Here is a 20,075-nt window from a genome sequence, read left to right as displayed (position 1 = left end):
ATCTGGGGCTTTTCTACATGTGCAAAGATGCTATCAGCTCTGAGGTCATAGTTTATAGCTTATAAGCAAAAAGGAAAAAAAAATTATTTTGCTAGTTCCAGCAGAGAAAATCCTGAATTCCTAAATACCTCCTATTTCCAGATTTGGATTATATGCTCATTTGTGAGGGATGCCAAAGGATTGAAACACAATGATTGGTCCACTTTGGGATCATGTGGTCAAAGACAGGTGAGAATCCTTTTCCTAAATTTGGAGGGTGAAGGGAGGGTGTTTTCCTGAACAGACAAAACCAGTGTCACCACGTCACCACCTTCGTTTATCTTGAAAAAATTATCCCGAATACCCTATGGTCCCAAGGATAATAGGTGAAATCAAGTCTGATCCTACAAAGTGGACTTTGGGTCCACCTCCCTGACCCCAATCTCCCTTCCAAAGATGGAGCAGCCCAACAACTTTTACTCTGGCACTGCATTTTCGTAAAGTCATGATTTGTGATAATGCAAGTTGAACAAGCTCTCTGACAGGCCATGGATTAAGTCTATATAGATCAACCCTGTAGGTGGGATATTAAATTTATGTTGGAGTGGAAAAATCTGGCTGAGGACCAAATGATAACGAAAAATGGATGTCATTTTCTCTATTTGTATTGTTCCCTTGGGGATGCTCTCATATGCCCTGCAATACTGACACAGAAGATTGGAAATCGGCTACCTTTCAGATGCTCGGGGGAAAGGTCAAAAGAGGAATGGCATGCCCAGAGCAGATGCAGCCATTCTCCAGATCTCAGCCCAGGCAGCTGGCCTTCTCTTACCCCTACCCAAGAAGCTCCGCATTGCTTTCAAAACAGCATAGGAACCTGCAGTACTCACAGCTGCGAAGGTCAACAATTTTTCAGTGATGAACGATTTCTTTTAGCCTAAATTAAACCAATGACTACTTAGGCAGGTCAAAAACAGCCCATTAATAAACTTGCTAAATTAAGAGTAGTTAAAAGCTTGGTTAATAATATGAAGTTTTGAAAGGAAACAGGAAGACCAAAGCCCCGTTGCACATTCTGTGTGCACTCTTGAGCAAGGCACAGCCACTTTGATGCTGTTTCTTCGTCTGTGAAAGGAGCCTGTTGGACAAGTTCATCTCTGGGGATCTTTCCACATCAAAAGATCTATGATTCCACTAGACTGCCCAATTCCTAAACTTTTCCAGGATTTATGCCTCTGTGTGTTCTCAGTGTGCTTTGTTATTAAGGAGGATGGTGGGAACATTGGTGTGGGAACAGTGTCTATATGCTAAATCATCCTTGATAACTAATTTATACAGCATAGAAGAGCATTCAGAGCTCAGCCCTCGGAATCACACAAATCTATATTCAAATCACGCCTCCTCCACATTGCCTAGTGTGAGGGACATTGCAAAGAAAGAATCTGTAGGACTTCGTTCCTTCATTTAGGATATAGGACACTCAACAAGGGCTTTTCAGCTTAGAGTTGGGAGGTGTAGGAAGGTGAGGATGCAGAGTCTAGTTTTAGATACCCAAGAGAAAACATGCAGCAGGCAGAGAGATAAGTGAGAGTGGTGGCCAAGAACTACAGATTTTTACATTGGCAATCAAATTAGTATTTTTTCTTGTTGTTCTTTTAGCAACAAAGGCTAGAGGCTAAAAAATTTGGTTCTGACATGTGAATTAGTTATGGTCTCAAAAATGGTGTTTCACAAGAGACTGGATAGGTAGGCCCTTGGAGTACAAATACAGCTCTAATGCTCTGATGACGTGGATAATATGTGGGGACAGCTGAATGAGGTGGCCATGCCTTTCTCCTGCCACCTGGTATGATGAAGGCAAGTCACACTCAACCTCATACTCCCTTAATTTTGTGTATCTGACTCTCCCTGATGTCTTGGGTGAATAAAGGAAAGACTCTTCCAGGTACTTGCCTCTTCCTAAGGAAGGTGGGCCAGTGCTGATAGTCTGCAGTCAACTAGGACTGGGCTTAAATCCTAAACTGAAACTGGTTTATTCCAATTACATCGTCTACCTTCAAGAAGATGAGTTGACAAGTGTCCATCAATAGATGACCAGTTAAATAATCTATAGTCTACCCAATGAAATACTGTGCAACTATTAAAAAGAGTGAGGAGGCTTTTATATATCACAATAGAAAAATCATCAGGAAATTTTGTTATGTGAAAGAAGCAAAATACAAAACAGTTTAAATGGTATGCTACTTTGAGCTAGCAAGAAAGAAAAGCGTATATTCACATATATTATTTGTGTGTATTTTTGTATTGTATGAATAAAAACACATTGCAAAGATATCCAAGAAACTATTAAAGTAGTTCACCATAGGGCTGAGGAGAAGGGGGCTTGGTTCAGGGTGGACAGAAATGAGATGGGAGTGAGATTGTCAATGTGCACCTTTTGCATTGTTTTGATTTTTGAATAATGTGACTATATTACCTATTTTTAAAAATTTAAATTCAAGAAAAATTTGGAATGTTGTGCCGTTATATATGTGTGTGTGTGTGTGTGTGTGTGTGTGTGTGTATTTCTGTCCACAGCTCCTGGCTGACAACTCCCATAGCCCTTGTTACAGTCTTTTGTTATAATGTTGGGTGTGTTGGGTTGCTGGGTTTCAGGAGCAAGCCTCTGGGAGCAGCATCTCTCTGACCTTCTCCTGCCCTCTTTTCACCTGACCAAGGTAGGACTCTAATCTTTCCCTGCCTTTCTGATTGTGGTCATTAGACCCTCATTCCAGAATGGGTCCTAACCCATATCCTGGAAGCTACATGCTTGCCCATTAAAACCCGCGAGGACTGGGTTTGGAGAGCTTCTGGATAGCTGAACACGCAGAGGTTCCTGGAGGCTGGTGCACTCCACACCCCTTCCCCTATACCTCACCCGATGCATCTCATCATCTGTATCCTTTGTATTATCCTTTATAATAAATCAGTAAACATATTTCCCTGAGTTTTCTGAGCTGCTCCAGCAAATTAATCAAACCCAAAGAGAAGGTCGTGGGAACCCCAACTTGAAGCTGGTTGGTCAGAAGTTCTGGAGGTTCGGACTTGCAACTGGTGTCTAAAGGTGGGGGCAGTTTTGGGGACTGAACCCTCACTCTCACCCTTTGGGATATGACATCATTTCCATCTGGATAGTGACAGAATTGAATTAGAGGACACCCAGCTGGTGTCCGCTGCTTGATGTGTGGGGAAAATCCTCACATTTGGTCATAGAATTCTTCTCTGTTGTTGATTGTTGTGGTGTGAGAGCAGAGGAAAAGCACAGTTTGAAGAGGTTTTTCTGAAACAGATTTGTATTCATTAAGGTAACTCTAGCTGCTATTGCAAATTAATCATAAAACTAAAGGCTTGATGCAATACGTGCTCATTTCTCACTCAGGACAAAGCCCATGGTTATTCAGGGAGCCAGCCTCCTTTCAAAATAGGTCTCCATTCTCCTCTGCATCTTGGAGTCCTCTGCATCCAGCTGGCAGGGAGGGGGAAGGAGGGATGGGCCTGAAAGTGGTGCATTCATTGCTACCAACATTACTTTGGCCAGATTTCAGCCACAGGCCTTCCCCTACTGCAAAAGGATCCAGGAGCAAGATTGGTGAACAGGTAGCCAGTCTCTGACACCAGTGGAAAGACTTAGTGAAAGAAAAACTTGCAATGAATTTTATTTGCAGAGTACTTAAAAGTTATTGCTAGAGCATTGTTTTGAAATTGTGGCAGTAAGTAAACATTCTAGTCTTGCAAACTGGCATTTATATAAGGACAGGGCTTAAAACAAAACAGGTTTATATCGAGATCTGCACATTCTTTAATCCCACCCTTCCATGAAATGTCTTAGTGTTAGGTTAAAGCTGGACATCAAAAAATGTGTTAGGGCAAATCTTGAGGTCCCCCAGAACAATAGGACTTTGTCCAGGCCCCTCTATTTTGTTTACTTCAAGACTGAAAGCTGTTCCATTTATGAATCCCAGGAAGTATAATAAAGAAGATTAAATGCTTCAAAATGCCTCAAAGGAGGGTGTGGCTAGCACCAGTGGGGTGTCCAGAGTGGAGGTCAGATTTACTTAACCAAGTAAGGAAATTCAGAATAAGCAAATGAAATTACTAAGTATCTCCCATGGAAAACTGTGCCTTGTTTAGAGACACTTTTCCAGAGTTATCTGATTTTAGCCTTTCATTACTTTGAGCATCACTTTGTAACTGATGGCAAAGCAAATCATACATGTCCATGGACATGCAAATGAATTATCTGGTGATGAACTGTCTTCTTCCATGGAAAAGCCACTTCTGAGTCCATTTGAAATTCATTTCAATATTACTAATCTATAAATGTAACTGTTCTTTGTATTCTCCTTTGAACCAGTTGTGACAGCTGCCTGGTTCTTTTGTTGACAATGAGTCAGGGAAAATCTTTAACATGAGTTTGTTTCTTATCTGTATGAGAGTCATAATTCTATCCTCTTTTGAAATGTTTCCTGTAACACCAGTAATTGTTGAGGATTTGCGCGGCTGGCTCTCGTCAAGCTTTCCTGTTTTCTTTCTTTTATTTATTTATTTGTTTGTCTTCTCTTTAAGTGAGGCCTATCATCATTGCCAGAAAAGCTGTTATGTGGTATAGCATAAAAATCAGCAACGAAACAATTTTACTATCTTCTACTTCCACCCCTATCCCAACTGCTAGGATGTTATGCCTTCATAATATCATCAGAAAGTCTGTTCTGCTGACATTTCAAGCTCCTGCAGAAATGCTGTGAATCTTCTGAGAAGGCCTTATTTGCAAGATTTGTTCAACAAAGAGGTTGGATAAGCATCTTGGATTAAACCTTCAAAGCAGCAGGCTTTTGGTTACTTTTTCCCGATTAACCTGGGAACGCTTTGAAACTCTCTTCCTTATCATAATATGGTTTTTGAAACCACTGGTTTTCATAATGAGAAACACTTTTGTAAACACGATTCTTTATATATTTCCTTCTAATTGGCAAAACTTCTATTTCGTACAAAAATTTCTATATTTAAACTTTATCTGCAAAGGATATTTAGTGTGAAGTATTAAAGAATTAGACAGCTAATGGAAAATATATTTTTCCTACTGATAACTATCAAAATCTGTTAGTCTATCCATTAGTTTCTAGCTGCTTAGCCTTCAGGAAGCTCAGAGCCAAATTTACGACTTGACTTTAACAACTCAGTAGGACCTACCTATCTGCATTCTACCTTTCTCCTGTCTTGACCTTAGATCCTAATTTCTATGTTATCTGTTCCTGATTTTACTTATTATGTTTATGTTTTCTATTTCATTTTTTTTGCATTTTATAAGCCATCTCTACTTTAGGAAATAGGCCAGATATAAAGAAATAAATTTATACAGGTAAATTGTCCACTTGCCAGTTGAGGGACATTTGAATAGTTTTCAGGTTCTGGCTACTGTGAATAAAGTCCCTGTATGCATTTATGTGGCTCCTGAAAATCTGAGCAGAAAAGTCAGGGATCTATGTTCCACACAACTGAAAGAGCAGATTTCCTAAAATGCAAAGCTGATCATGTTATTCCCCCGATTAAAATTCATCCCTGGTTCCTTATTGCCCACGGCCGTGATTCTGTGCCATGACTGCACATTAGCATCACCTGGGGTGCTTTGCAAGGTGCTGGGTGTGTGGCCCCTTTCAGAGATTCTGATTTAATTGATCAAAAAATGGGGCTTGAGTCTCAGTTTTTAAAAAAATCTCCACGTGGGATTTTATATTCTTAAAGCTTAAATCTTTTTCTTTCAAACAGCACTATTAAGATATAATTCACATACCACACAATTCACCCTTTTAAATTATACAATTCAATGACTTTTGGGTATATTCCATTATTAATTTTTTGAATTGGAGTAAAATATATACAACATAAAATTTTCCATTTTAACCATTTTATATGTACAATTCAGTGGCATTAATTACATTTACAATATTGTGCAGCCATCACAACTATTTCCTCAGCCCAGTATGATTTTAATACGTATCCAATTCTATAGAACTAAATCCAAGTGCAAAAATATATATATATATATATATATATCTAAGTCCCCCAGCAAACGCCCACAGCCTTTCACAAGAAAGTTGCATCCTATCTTTCCAGACTGTGCTCTTAGCACTTTCTGCCCTGCATTTTCTTGGGTCCAGACACACTGAATCATCCTTAGCCTTTGAAAACACTTCACCTGTGCATATCGCTATTTCGTCTCTTTGAGTCTCTATTCCCACTACTACATCTGATAAAATTCTGTGCCTTCAAAGCCAGATTCCAGTATTATTTTTATGGAGTGTTTTAACCACCCCCAGGCTTGTGTAGCTGTTCCCCTCTCTGAGTTCGAAAGCACCTTGTGTCAAGCTCCATTGAGCGCCTTAACTGCGACAACTTTCTATGTCTGCATCTGTCTCCGCTACTGGACTATGAACCGTTTGAGGACAGGGTCTGTGCACCGTACAGTGTGTGGCTCACAGTAGAGGCTGTCTGATGAATGAGTTGAGAAACAATTGCCAGTACCCAAGCTGAGGAATTGTCACAATGGATGGTATAACTGGAAGAGTAGAAATAAAATTAGAGTAGTGATCCAGGCTCAGGAGAACGTGCAAGTGAAAGAAGAAGTGCAAGTGGCAGACCCAGGAGAGTGAGGCCTTTACTGAGTTTGTACAGTGAGACAGATGCAGTGCTACACGCTTTACATACATCATCTCTTTTAATATTTATTAAGGCCTCTTTTAATATTTATTAAGGCCGGGCGCAGTGGCTCACGCCTGTAATCCTAGCACTCTGGGAGGCTGAGGCGGGTGGATCGTTTGAGCTCAGGAGTTTGAGATCAGCCTGAGCAAGAATGAGACCCCATCTCTACTAAAAATAGAAAAAAATTATATGGACAACTAAAAATATGTAGAAAAAATTAGCCGGGCGTGGCAGCGCATGCCTGTAGTCCCAGCTACTGGGGAGGCTGAGGCAGTAGGATCACTTAAGCCCAGGAATTTGAGATTGCTGTGAGCTAGGCTGACGCCATGGCACTCTAGCCTGGGCAACAGAGTGAGAGTCTGTCTCAAAAATAATAATAATAATAATAATATTTATTAAAAGGCTGTTTGAGTTTCTGAGCAAGCCTAGTAGCTACCTCACTGCTTATTCTCCCTGGATTCTGAATGAATTGAGAAGCATACAGAGAAGCCAAGTGGAAATTTAAAATACAATATCAGCTTATTGCTGGTAAAGCTGGATTGGGAATAAATTGCATTTTGGGAGTAAATCGCACTGGTTCACTCACCTGGGTTCTGACATGGCAGAGGAGTGAAGCAAGGGCTGTGAAACATGAGCAGTGACCAAATAAGTCCCTCCTACAATGGGATGCGACTAGAAAGAGGCAAAGAGAAAGGTGAAATCCCTTTTTTTGATTGTTCTTCAAGAGAGTAGGCCTTTTAAAATGTTTAAGGAAGTTACTGTTTTATGGACCAAGGCAGAAACACAGGGGAAAGAAGAAAAGCATGCTTTTCAACAAATGGTGCCAGAAAATCTGGATATCCACATGCAAAAGGAAATAAATAAAGTTGTGCCCTTACCTTATACCATATATAAAAGTTAACTCAAAATGAACCAAAGACCTAAATATAAGACCTCAAACTATAAAAATCTTAGAACAAAATATAAGATAAAAGCTTTATGCTATTACTTTTGGTGATGATTTCTTGGAGATGATGCCAAAAGCACAAACAACAAAAGCAAAAAGAAACTAATGGGATCACATCAAATTTAGAAACTTCTTCACAGCAAAGGAAATTATCAGAGTGAAAAGGCAACCTAATGAATTGGAGAAAATATTTGCTAACCATATATCTGATAATGGGTTAATATCCTAAATATATAAAGAACTCCTACAATTCAACAATACAACAAATAGCTCAATTAAAAGATGGGCCAAGGACTTAAATAGACAATTCTCCAAAGAAGAAATGGCCAAAACCATATGAAAATATGCTAAACATCCCCAATCTTTGAGGAAATGCAAGTCAAAACCACAATGAGGTATCACCTGACACATGTTAGGACGGTCACTACTCAAAAAACAGAAAATAACAAATGTGACAAGGATGTGCAAAAATTGAAACCCTTGTGCACTGCTGGTGGGAATGTAAAATGGTGCAGATGCTATGAAAAACAGTATGGAGGTTCACCAAAAAGTTTTAAAAAGAATTATCATATGATTGAACAATGTCACTTCTGGTTTTACATCTAGAATAATCGAAAACAGGATCTTGAAGAGACATTTGTGTACCCATGTTCACTGCAGCATTATTCACAATTCACAATAGCCAAAAGGTGGAAGCAAACTACATGTCTTTTGAGGGATAAATACAGAAAATGTGGATGTATATTTAGATACAATGAAATATTATTCAGCCTTAATGAAGAAAGGAATCCTATCATAGGCTATAATATGGATGAACCTTAAGGACATTATGCTACATGAAATAAACCAGTCACAAAAAGACAAACACTGCATTATGCCACTTATATGAGGTATCTAAGGTAGTCAAACTTCTAAAAACAGAAAGTAGAATGGTGATGGCCAGGAACTGGGGGAAGGGAGACAATCAGAGTTTTGTTCAAATGAGCACAGAGTTTCAGTTTTTCAAGATGAAAAAGTTCTAGAGATCCATTGCACAAGGTGGTACATATAGTTAATACTACCGTACTGTACACTTAAAAACGATTAAGATGGTAAATTTTGTATGTTTTTTACCACAATAAAAAAAGTAGAAAAACACAAACCCCGGTTATTGTCTCTATTTACAGTCTTGAAAACAAAGGCTCAGAAAGGTTAAGTCAATTGCTGAAGGTAACACAAGAAATGTTGAAGTTGGGATTAGAAATCAGGCTGATCTAATTCAAAAAGTATGCTAAAGGTCATGCTATGGTTTACATTGCTTCTGGGTAGAGAGCAAAATATATTACAGCAGTTTTCAAATAATTAATAAGAAAACTAACTCCGCTCTGTATTCAGCAGAGTGTTGCCTCTGGCTGGGCACGCAGCCAAGACTGCCTTACCTTTCTCAGCCTCCCTTATACTTAGGTTGGAACCATGTGACTTAGTTCCTGGCCCTAGAAGTGTGAACGGAAGTGTTGCTGCACTTAGAGTCTGAAGGAATGAAGTGTGAATTGATTCTCCATTCTCTCAATCTCCTTCCACCCCTGCCCCACTGCTCTCTGCAAAGAACGCTCAAATGGTGAAGTTGCAATATGAACACATGAACCTAGGATGCATTTCTTCTCCAAGAAGAGCCACCTGCTCCGTATTAGACAGTGATGTGACTGTTAAGTAAACTTTTGCTGGTTTAAGCCACTGAGATTTAAAGGATTGTTTTCACAGGATATCCTAGTCTAGCCTGAATAACACACTCATGAAGAATTCACTCACCATATTTGTCAGCTGTTTTCTTGTGATGTAACTTAAAGAAGGATGTGGAATTCCATGAGAAAGAGATTTTGAGGGGAGGGGAGAGGAGAGCTTGATTTTAGAGGGGTCCACGAAAAATGGGAAGGAAAGATCTCAAACAGAAATTGTTCCCCAGGGAAGGCATACCTAAGCTGGGATGAAGGAGTAAGAACTCCCAAATTGGGTATGTCTGATGACACTGAAGGCAAACAGCCTACTAAAACATTTTCTATAAGACTATTTCTGGCTGGCTGTGGTGGCTCACACCTGCAATCCCAGCAATCCTGACGCTACAAAATTTTTTAAAAAATTAGCTGGGTGTGGTGCTGCATGCCTGTAGTCCCAGCTACTCGAGACGTTGAGACAGGAGGATCACTTGAGCCCAGGAGTTCGAGGCTGCAGTGAGTTATAATTGTGCCACTGCATTCCATCCTGGGTGACAGAGTGAGACCCCGTTTCTAAGAAAGAAAAAAAAAAGACTATTCCTGACTTCTTGAATTAGACATAATCAAAGATAAATCCTAAATCAATATTTTCCAAAAAGATATAGTCTCAAAAAGGAAAAAAAAATATTCCCTAGGAGAAAGAATCATAACCCTGAACAGATGTTCCATTTGTTAATTTGGTTTTTACTAACAAGATAACATTTTTGAAGACATTGCTGAATGTACCAGTTTTGTCCCTTGTTAGTATAATCAGAAAGATATCTCAGTTCAACAATGCTCTGGAGGTTGAAATGTGTTCTCCTTTATGATTTGCAGCTCTGATTAAGTCTGTTTTTCTGCCTAAGGTGTAAAATGCAAATATGATCTGAGTCTGGGTAACTTCCGCTTCTTATATCATCACCATTAAACAAAATCAAAACGAAAATCTTTTGGATCTCACTAAAAACGTAGTCTGAAGTGCATGAGCAGAATGTTCTGTTTGTTGTCCAATCTTCCATTTCCATATTAACCTATTGCCTGGCTCACATTATTAAAAACCAAAACAAAATCTGCATCTGTCATAGGAAAATATGTATATGTTAAATATAGCCAATCAGAAATGAACTGTTGAGAGGAGAAAAACATATGTAAAAAATCTATAGCGGTCTGGGATCTCCTTTAAGATAATTTGGTAGAAAGAGAGTAAAAAAAAGACAGATACATCAGGCATGACAAAACTCTCAATAATTGTTGAATCTCAGTTTAGAGTACATGGGAATTCATTGTATCTTCTCTCTAGTCTGGTGTATGTTTAAAATTGTTGATAATAAATGGCAGAGGAACCATGTACTTACAGATAAAATACCTTCAAACATTTGCACAAATCTAAGGGGACAGCTTACAGAACTAGGTTCCTTAATCACAGAATTTTGTTGCCTAATGTCAAAAAATAATAATGATATTCTACAAATAATAGGTTTCTTTCTTCAGAGCTCTTTCACATATATTATTCCATCATGGAACATAGAATGAAAATTTCCTGCAGTGGTTATTACCTCTTTCTGATCATTAGGTACTACTTACGAAGCTGTCTTTCTCATTGCCGTGAAATCTGAATATTCTTAAAGAACTCATCTATTTTTAAAGGAAACGATAGTTTTGCATCACCTTTAGAATTAGGCTCAATGCTAAAAACAGTAATAGTTGGAACTGACATGCATCGTGAAGATTCACATTTTGTGCTACTTATGTATCAACAAGGAAGGTTATCAGATTCAGATTTATACATACAACAGCTGATTCAATTATCTATTGTTTCTAGAAGCCATATCTATTGACTCTTTGTGGATTTAAAAGCATGGATATGAATATAGTGATTTTTTTACTCCATTGACAGTATCAATATAGGTAGAGTGTGTCTTATTTTTTAGAATGAGATATTTAGCATGCCATAGGTGTAAATGGAAGACATAAACTAAGAGACAAAAGTGAACCTTTCAAACATTAATGTGATGTTGGCTGTGTTATTATGAGCCTAATGATATCAAGTGCACATAAGAACACATAGGTGTCATGCTGGGAAACCAATGATCTAGCTCTCGTCTTGACTGCAGGCAAAGAACATCTCATCAAAGTTATAAATTTCATGAGTCTGTTCCCAAATTTAAAACCCTTAAGGAAAATGGCTTTCATGGTTCAACAGTTTTAAAGGGTTGTTCTTACTTGGCTTTATAACAAGGAAATTAATCGTTTTTCTAAAACAAATCAGAATTATACCATAGCTGCATGTATTTTCATGCTGTTGCCGTTAGCACTTAACTTCCTCTCTAGATAACAAAGCCATGGACTCCACATTGAATTCACCATGGGGAGACATTTATTACCTGCTATAATTGCTCAGGATAGTCTGGGATGGAGATGAAATTTGCTCATTCATGGCCATGTAAAAATTGTTTTCTTGAGGTAATGTGAAATGGAGTAGCTTTCTAATCAACTTTCACTATTCAGAGTGAATCTTATTTAGCCTAATATCAGAAGTAAGTTGTTTCCGTCCCAAGCAGTGTTAGCATACAACCAATAGAAATGTGTTTGGGCCTCAGGGACTCAAGGCACTAGGGAAATGTCAAGGCAATTAATTGAACTTATTTCTTCTTTCTCAATGGGCTTTGGAATAAATCTGATGTAGCCATGTGAGAGATGCATTCATAGGTAAGATTCCCTCCAGCTTTTTTGTATACATTCAATTTAAAAAGCAACAGTTAGTTATGCCTGGGAAAAACAAAACAAATTGTATTGGATGTAGGAGAGTAAGAAGTAAAAATAGTTGAAATTAATTTTAGTATTTTATTTAACCAAATCTATTCAAAATATGTAACATGTAATCAGAATGAATACAAATTATTAATGAGATAGTTTACATTTTTTTGTATTATAGCTCCAAAATCTGGTGTATATTTTATGCCCGCAGCACATTTCAACTGGGACAAGTCATAGTTCAAGTGTTCAGTAGCTACATGTGATTCGTGGCTGCTATATTGGTTAACAGAGCTATAGACATTTTAGTGAGCACAAGGGGTAACTCATTGTGGTTTTAATTTGCATTTTCCTGATAGCTAATGATGTCGAGTATGTATTCATGTGCTTGTTGGTCATTTGTATATCTTCTATGGTATGTCTGTTCAAATGTCCATCAATAGGTGAATGGAAACATAAACTGTGATATATTCATACAACGAAAAAGTACTTAGCTAAAAAGAAATAAATTACAGATTAATGCAGTAATTTGAATGAATCTCAAAACTTTATGCCTGGTGAAAAAAGCCAGACATAAAGATACATATAATTACATTTGTATGAAATTTTAGGACAGGCAAAACTAATCACAAAAGATAGTAGATCATTGGCTTCATAGGGGTGTGTAAATGACTGTAAAACTGCAAGAAAGAACTTTTTGGGGTGATGGAAATGCTTTTTATCTTGATTGGAGTGGTGGTTACGTGGATATATACATTTATCAAAATTTATTGGATTGCACATTCAAAATGGGTACAATTTAAATGTATATTATATTCCAATAAAATTGATTAAAGAGTAAAAAGATACATTAGTGATACCTGCTATGCAATTGGCGAGCCTAGCGTAAAGTAAATGTGTGGGGCTCCTTGATCAAAAATTAAGAATTTCGAGACTGTAACAGCAGAGGAAGTTTGTCTGTCATTGAATCCCCAGTGATAGAACAGTGCATAGCATACAGTAGGTCCCAGTAAAGTTTTGTTGAATGATTTTAAGAACTTGGACATCCTAGTGCCCAAGTTTGGGAGCAGCACAACACCCCTTCCTGCTTCTCCTGTTTGTTCCCTAGACCTGAGGAAAGAGTATGATCTTGAATACAATTTTTTAAAAAATGTTGTTTCTAAGAATAGAGACACCTACTGATTTAAAATTCTTTTATTTTTAAATTCTTAGAAGATATGAAGAAACAGTTCACTAGCATAAAGAGAATACAATTCGGTTCACTGGGTGAAAATTATACAGGTGTCATGAAATATAAATGAATTCTTGTTCTTTGGGTATTCTTCATTGTTAGTTATAGGCTGACTTACGGTGGCAATGTTACACCTAGCATGGGCCAAAAAAAAACCGAGCTAAGTAATAGGAATAAAGAGGTAAAGAAAACAGGTACATTTAATTGTGTAATGGTTTGTCTTTAGATATCAATGTATGGATTATACCTGAGTTATCATCATTTATAAGGACTCTCCCTAAATATGTATTGGCATAGACATTTCATTGTGTCTTTACTCCAGTGCTCCTTAACATAGCTCATAGCTCAGAATTGTTATTAAAAGAAGTACTTGGACTTTATTTAAATGTGTCATGGATAGAATGTTTCCCTCCTCTCCCCCCCCACCCAAATTCACACGTTGAAGACCTAACCTCCATTGCAGCTGTATTTGAATAAGGAATTAAGGTTAAATGACAAAATCTGGCTCTGCAAATAGCAAGTAGATTTATTGCTCCTGCTGTAGTTGGCAAATGGCAGCTTGGAAATTATTAAAGTGGCTGGTTACTGAGAACACTGATAAAGATATGGACCAGAGGAATTTGGAAAATTCCTAAATCAAAGAAACACATTTGGGAACTGTTCTTGACATATCCAGGAAACGTGTGTAGGGCCCTGCACATATTAGGTCCTTAATAAATATTTTATGTATTAAAAATCATGGTACTACTTCTGCCATAGAGAATGTTAAATAATCATTTCTTTTTAGTCTTTTCCTGCAATCTTAGAGTATCATCCATACATAAATTGATGGAATTAGAAAATGATATTTCATCTTGTGGCATTGACTGGTTTTAACTATTTTCATGTGCAAGTGTTCCCTATTTATTTTTGAGCTATATTGGTTTTTATTTATATAGATAATTGGAATTTTGTTAAGGCCCTCAAAAAAAGACAACAGAGCAGTAAGGAGAAAAAAAGACTTTCAGAGTTTTCTTTTAGGTCATCCAGATGTGTTGACACTTAGGTTACAGATAAAAGAAAATTCTGTCTCTGTTCTCAAATTTTAGTTAAGAATTTTTCTCTTTTTAAAAACATTTTAAGGGTCCACCTTTTAAATAAATGTTGAAATTTCTCTAAAACACATACAAATTCCAAATACGAACTCCTATTTCATTTTCAACAACTTTATTGAGAACATTTTGCAAATTAGATTTTACAATTTAACATTTTACAATTGGAAATTTTATCTGCTACTACATAAGTTGCAAACTTTTCAAAATGCTACAGAAAATCTTTTATTTCTTTGGATTTTTCTGTTCCATGCTGAGCTCCTGAGATACATTTTTTCTTTCAGCTTCATTTTCATCTTCCTGTGAAATAAATTTTAAAAAAACGTTAAAATATAAACTTTAGGGCATTTTATCAGCTATACTTAACACGTTTTAACTGTATTTATCTGTAGAATTATGAGCTATTGTGATTTCAGTAATCCTAGGGAAAAGACTATAAACACGCATGGTAAAATTATGTAACATTTGAATATTTACAATGGGTATTATTTCACAGTACACACTGACTAAAATTTCCTGATACATTTTTAAAGGCAACCAATTTTATCAATGCCCTAAAAATTACTTTTGAAAATACCTGCCACTGAAAAGTGTTCTTTCTAGGAGATGAACCAGATAGTTTTACTTCACTGCTTGATAAAAAACAATAAATTTAACTTCTAAGATACTTTATGTGCTCCAGCATGGCATTTTTGTCCCATCTAGCATGCTTTCTTGACAGGTCTGCCAATTTTCCAATTACTTGTACCACCATATGTTATCTGAAGATCAGTCAGGTCTAAAATAGGAAACATGGGCATGTCAGGCTGTAGAATGCTTACAGTCTTCTACGGTTTCGATTCTAAGTGGTGGCCTCATAATTTACAGCAGGCTCCTGTGGAACATAGTGAATAAATGAAGTGACATCATAATGTCTGCTTTCATGAAGTGTATCTTGTGTTCGATATTAAACGGTGACCTTCAAAGTATAATTAATGAGAGTCTGGAAAAATATTTCATCTTACAATTTGTAACCCATATCATCATACATGTTCCTTCAACAACACCCAAGTACAAAGAAGTCTTACTTTCCTAATACTTCTAATTTATCATGTTAGATCTTTTATTTTTATTAACAAAAACAAAAGTCATTATCTCATTCTTTATTGAATTAAAGCATGAGCAGCAATTTCTTATGTATTTCTAGACAATAGTAATAATATCAGTATCATCAAACATATCACCCTGTTTCTCTGTTAAGTGATAAAACCAAATTCAAATAAATAATTCTTGAGCTCTGCTTAGTAAATTGACTTTATTACGTAAAAGCAAATCAAAGTATATATGTTTTCTATTTAAAAACACAACACATGCTTATAATCATTCAGGTAGAAAATTTTTCCTTAATATGCTTTGTCTCTCTAAATTCAACAGTATCTGTGATTTAGACTTTGTCCATACCAGGAAAGTAGAGAAATTATCAATATTATCAACGAATTTGAATAATCATAGATATAGATAAGACACCAAGGATGGGGTTTTGAATATCATTTTGTTAATGTAACTTTAATATATTTTTCCAAGCATGAAAGTCACTATATCTTACTTAATTTTTTCCCAATTTATCTCTAGTGAATAGAGACAGGTGGCTTCCATGTTTAGACAAAAGTTCCTAGAGGTTACATTTTATTTTATTTATTTATTTATTTATTTATTTTTTCAGGTTAGAGGTTACATTTTAACAAAAAGTTACTTTGTGTACTTTCCACTGTCTTCTGCAGGTGAGATATCGTCAGAAGTGTTAAATTAGAGGGTAAAGATGGCAAGATATTTGTTAGGTAGTACTGAATTTGTCAATATGTTCCTTAAGGCATAGTTTTATCTTCTGTATCTTATATTCCTACCATCTAACAAAACACACTTAGTATATAGTTGGAGTCCAAGAAATGTTTTCTGAACTATGTGAAACAGTGGAGTAATAAATAAATAAAAGAGAAGTCTGCCTAAACTAATATTTAATTTGGAAAAGCATAATTTCATTCCTTATCTAGTAGTCACACTTCCACCAATCTTAATATAACACCATTGTAAACAGAAATAAGCCAAAACTGTTTGAAGCAGTTCGAGCCAAAATAGCCATTATCAAGTTCACATCCTTTAATCTGCAGAGGAATGGAGACTTTATCACATGGACAGTCTACTAGGTTTCCACACCATATGATTTCCTGTTTTAATCAGCTTAGTTAGCTAGTTTTCCCTAGCAACTTTCAATGCTGTCCTAAGTCAAAATAGAAATGTAAAGGCTTAATAGTAAACCTGAGGACTAGGAAGTATCTATACACTCTGCTTCCATATTTAAGTATGAATACAAACTATCAGACCATACTTTTGAACAAAATAAAAATTTGCAATTCCATTAATTTGGATACGGTTTAATATATGGATAAACTACATGGAGCTATGCCAGTAAATTAACATTCTTGATACAATGCTAGTCTTTTTGTTGTTAAATTTTCTTAGTAATAAAGTAGAGTTGATATACGCATGTTTCTTCTAACACTGCCTTCTGCTGTTTTACATCTTTCTTAATGTTGAGGACTTGTCTTAAAATATCTTAAAATATCTTAACCTTTTATGCTTTTAAACCACTTGTATAACTAACAAGAGTCAATCTCTTTCTTCCTTTCTACAAAAATAGCTATGAGCTAGTTGTAGTACAGAATTATGGAGGGCTAGAAAAGGCATTCAACTCTAACTGCTAAAGTATAACGTTAAAATTGCTAATGTATAATATCATCAAAATAATAGCAATAGATTTTATCATAAATAAAAACACTAGAATTTGATCTAAGAAGCTCCAGAAAAGATTTTTTTGGAAGTGCTAATTTGTGTTTTTAACATTGCAGGTCAGTTTTTATAAGAACTTTATATGCAGTTCAAGATTAATAAAATCATTAAAGTAGCTCAGGCAGCAAATCAAGTATCATTGACAAATGACTGCATAATGAATAAAACTGCAAAGAAAGGAAGCTTTTCACCACAGTATTTCTTTATTATTAGATATTAAAAGCAAGCAAAAATATATTCTGATAATGGTAGGTCTTCTTTTCTCTGCTGTGATAAGACATCTGTTTGCTTCCCAATGAGAAGACCCTTGCTACATGGATCATTTTCTTAGTGACAGCCCTGACAATTTTGACATTTGTTGCATGAAGTGTTCTGAAACAGCAAGAAAATGTACCCTTTAGGCTAATGAAAAGTAGACAGACTTATCTCTTAATATTTAAGCTTGTTAATTCATATTCCAGAAAATACATTGATTATAACAACCTTGCAGATCTGCTAGTTATATGTGGAATTTCAACAATGTGCACTCATATAATAGTAACATCCATAATACAAAATAAATAAATGTGGTTCCTTAGCCTACTTGCTCTTTTTACACTGACAGAATTGTAGTGAGGAGAATGATAATTACCAGGCATACATGGACCATGTAATAATGGTCTATCCAGGTGGTAATATGACACTGAAAGAGTTATTCTAATAGAGAAATAAGTAAAAACACTGCCATGTTTATCTAAACTAAATCCCTCTTACCACTGAATAAGACTTGCAAGATTTTGTTTAAATGTTATTCAACTTGTACTGTCAATTTGGAATAGAGAAGTCCCTCTATTTTTTCTTATTTACAAATGTGATTTAGTTCTCATAATAGTTCAAAGAATTGATGCCAATTAATAAAACCCATCCATCCTTCTTTTCCGTTCGCTTAAGAGGTAACCAACTCCAAACAATGGCCAATTATGTAAGCACCTGGACTTACACTGGTCAGGTAATACTTGGACTCAAATTGCAGCCTGTGAGTACAGATGACTCTATATTTACCTTTTAGATGGCCAAGGTTTAAGTGATTTCTTTTTAAAGATAGTATTATACAAAGGGACAACTTTCCTCACTGCTTCTTAGATAAAGATGGCTATGCAAGTACCTTTATAATGGAGAAACCTGACAAACACCACCTTAACCAAGTGGTCAAGGTCAACATCACCTTGAGCAGTAATTCATACTAACATTTACTTCCTGATATGATGCACTAAAAAGGGCACATCACCTCTGGTCTGTGGTGTCCTTCCCAATAATGTACAATCTCAGTCTAATCATGAGAAAACATCAGGTAAACAAAATAAATAAACAGTAGTCTTCAAAAGTATCAAGGTCATAAATGATAAGACTTGGAACTATCACAGATTGGACAAGACCAAGCGGACACGATGCCTAAATGCAGTATGGAATCATGGACCATAAAAAGGACATTAGTGGGAAAACTGGTGAAATTTGAATGTGGTCCATAGAGTGGTTAATAGTATCATCTCAATGTTAATTTCCTGGATTCAGATGTACTATAGTTATATAAGATGATAACACTACAGGAAACTGGATGGAAGGGAAATAGGAATTCTCTACACTATTTTTGCAATTTTCCTGTAGGTTTAAAATTATTTTAAAATAAAAAGATTTTAAAAACAAAATAAAAATGGCTACTTAATGAAAATTTTCCAAATTCAAATAAAGTATGTAAAATATATGGGCAAACATTTTACGAGAAAAAAACCTCCAAGCACCTCTAGCCCCTACACTGAAATATATAGCTAAAATAACTAGTTTGCTTTCCATCATTCTACTTATATTTCCTTTAATAAGTACCTGAAATGTTCATAATGGTGATATTAATGATTTTTATTTTCTTGTCTGTGCTTTCTTGTATTTTTCAGTTTTCCACTGAGGGTATGGATGACACAATCAGAAAGTAGAGCATTCTTTTATCAAGTCCCTTTATAATCTGGCCATATGAAATATTTCCAGAAATAAATAAGAATAACAGGGATCTATGTTTACAAAGAGAATGAAGTCAGTTGTTTCTACTTTAACAAATTTGCTATTCATAGCAAGCAAAGATATATGATGGCACAACAGTAAAATTAAATGAGAAGGTACAGATAAGAACTTAAAATGCTTCTATTTACTTATGATATTTTCTTTAGATTTTAAATATTCCTTTGAGTAATTAGAGAAGGAATAGTTACTGCAATTAGATTCAAATTAACACTCAGTATGCCTTAAAAATGGTCCTTGTTAAAAATGTAAGTACATACAACTTTTAGGGGAAAAATACATAGACACACTCAACCCATTCTGTTATAGAACAAGTGTAGAAAACCAATAGATAATATATTGCTTCAAACTGTGGTCAAAAATTACCCTCTTTTATTAATTTAACTCTCCACAGCATTTAAAACTGTGCTTCTAATACACAAAATATGCTAGTGCTGCACAATGAGGAAAAAATTTATCTTAATAACCGGAAAAATACTGATGATAATGAAAATGTTTTAGGCAAAATGAACACGCTGCATGCTTCAGACTAAAATTAATTAGAGTTTTTAACGTTTTACAATTCTACCATAATTCTTTAAATGGTGCATTTACTTCATAGTAATAAACACTTGGATCATTAAGTAAAGTGCAAAATGTGTGTGATGTGCTACATTTAACAACCTTTTGGCCTTTTTTTCTATACTTCTGCATTCAGTTTTCCAATGCATTGAATAAGCAATTGAAGACCA

At 35.8% G+C, this 20,075-nt stretch overlaps 1 protein-coding gene across 2 annotated transcripts in view; it reads right to left on the bottom strand.

Annotated features, from left to right (window-relative positions):
- Positions 1-14,567: 14,567 nt before the first annotated feature.
- Positions 14,568-20,075, bottom strand: part of PHF14 (PHD finger protein 14) — a 159,263-nt gene continuing 153,755 nt past the window's right edge. The window contains exon 18 of one of the 2 annotated variants that reach the window (XM_045565538.1): positions 14,568-14,769. In XM_045565538.1, the coding sequence (XP_045421494.1) occupies positions 14,695-14,769 (75 nt within the window). In that variant the 3' untranslated portion in view covers positions 14,568-14,694. Of the gene's footprint in view, positions 14,770-17,480; positions 17,668-20,075 lie in introns of those variants that run through there. The other variant, XM_045565534.1, reaches the window with a different exon arrangement.

Source organism: Lemur catta, chromosome 11, assembly GCF_020740605.2.
Source record: "Lemur catta isolate mLemCat1 chromosome 11, mLemCat1.pri, whole genome shotgun sequence".
Lineage (NCBI taxonomy): Eukaryota > Metazoa > Chordata > Mammalia > Primates > Lemuridae > Lemur > Lemur catta.
This window is presented reverse-complemented; position numbering and strand designations above follow the sequence as displayed.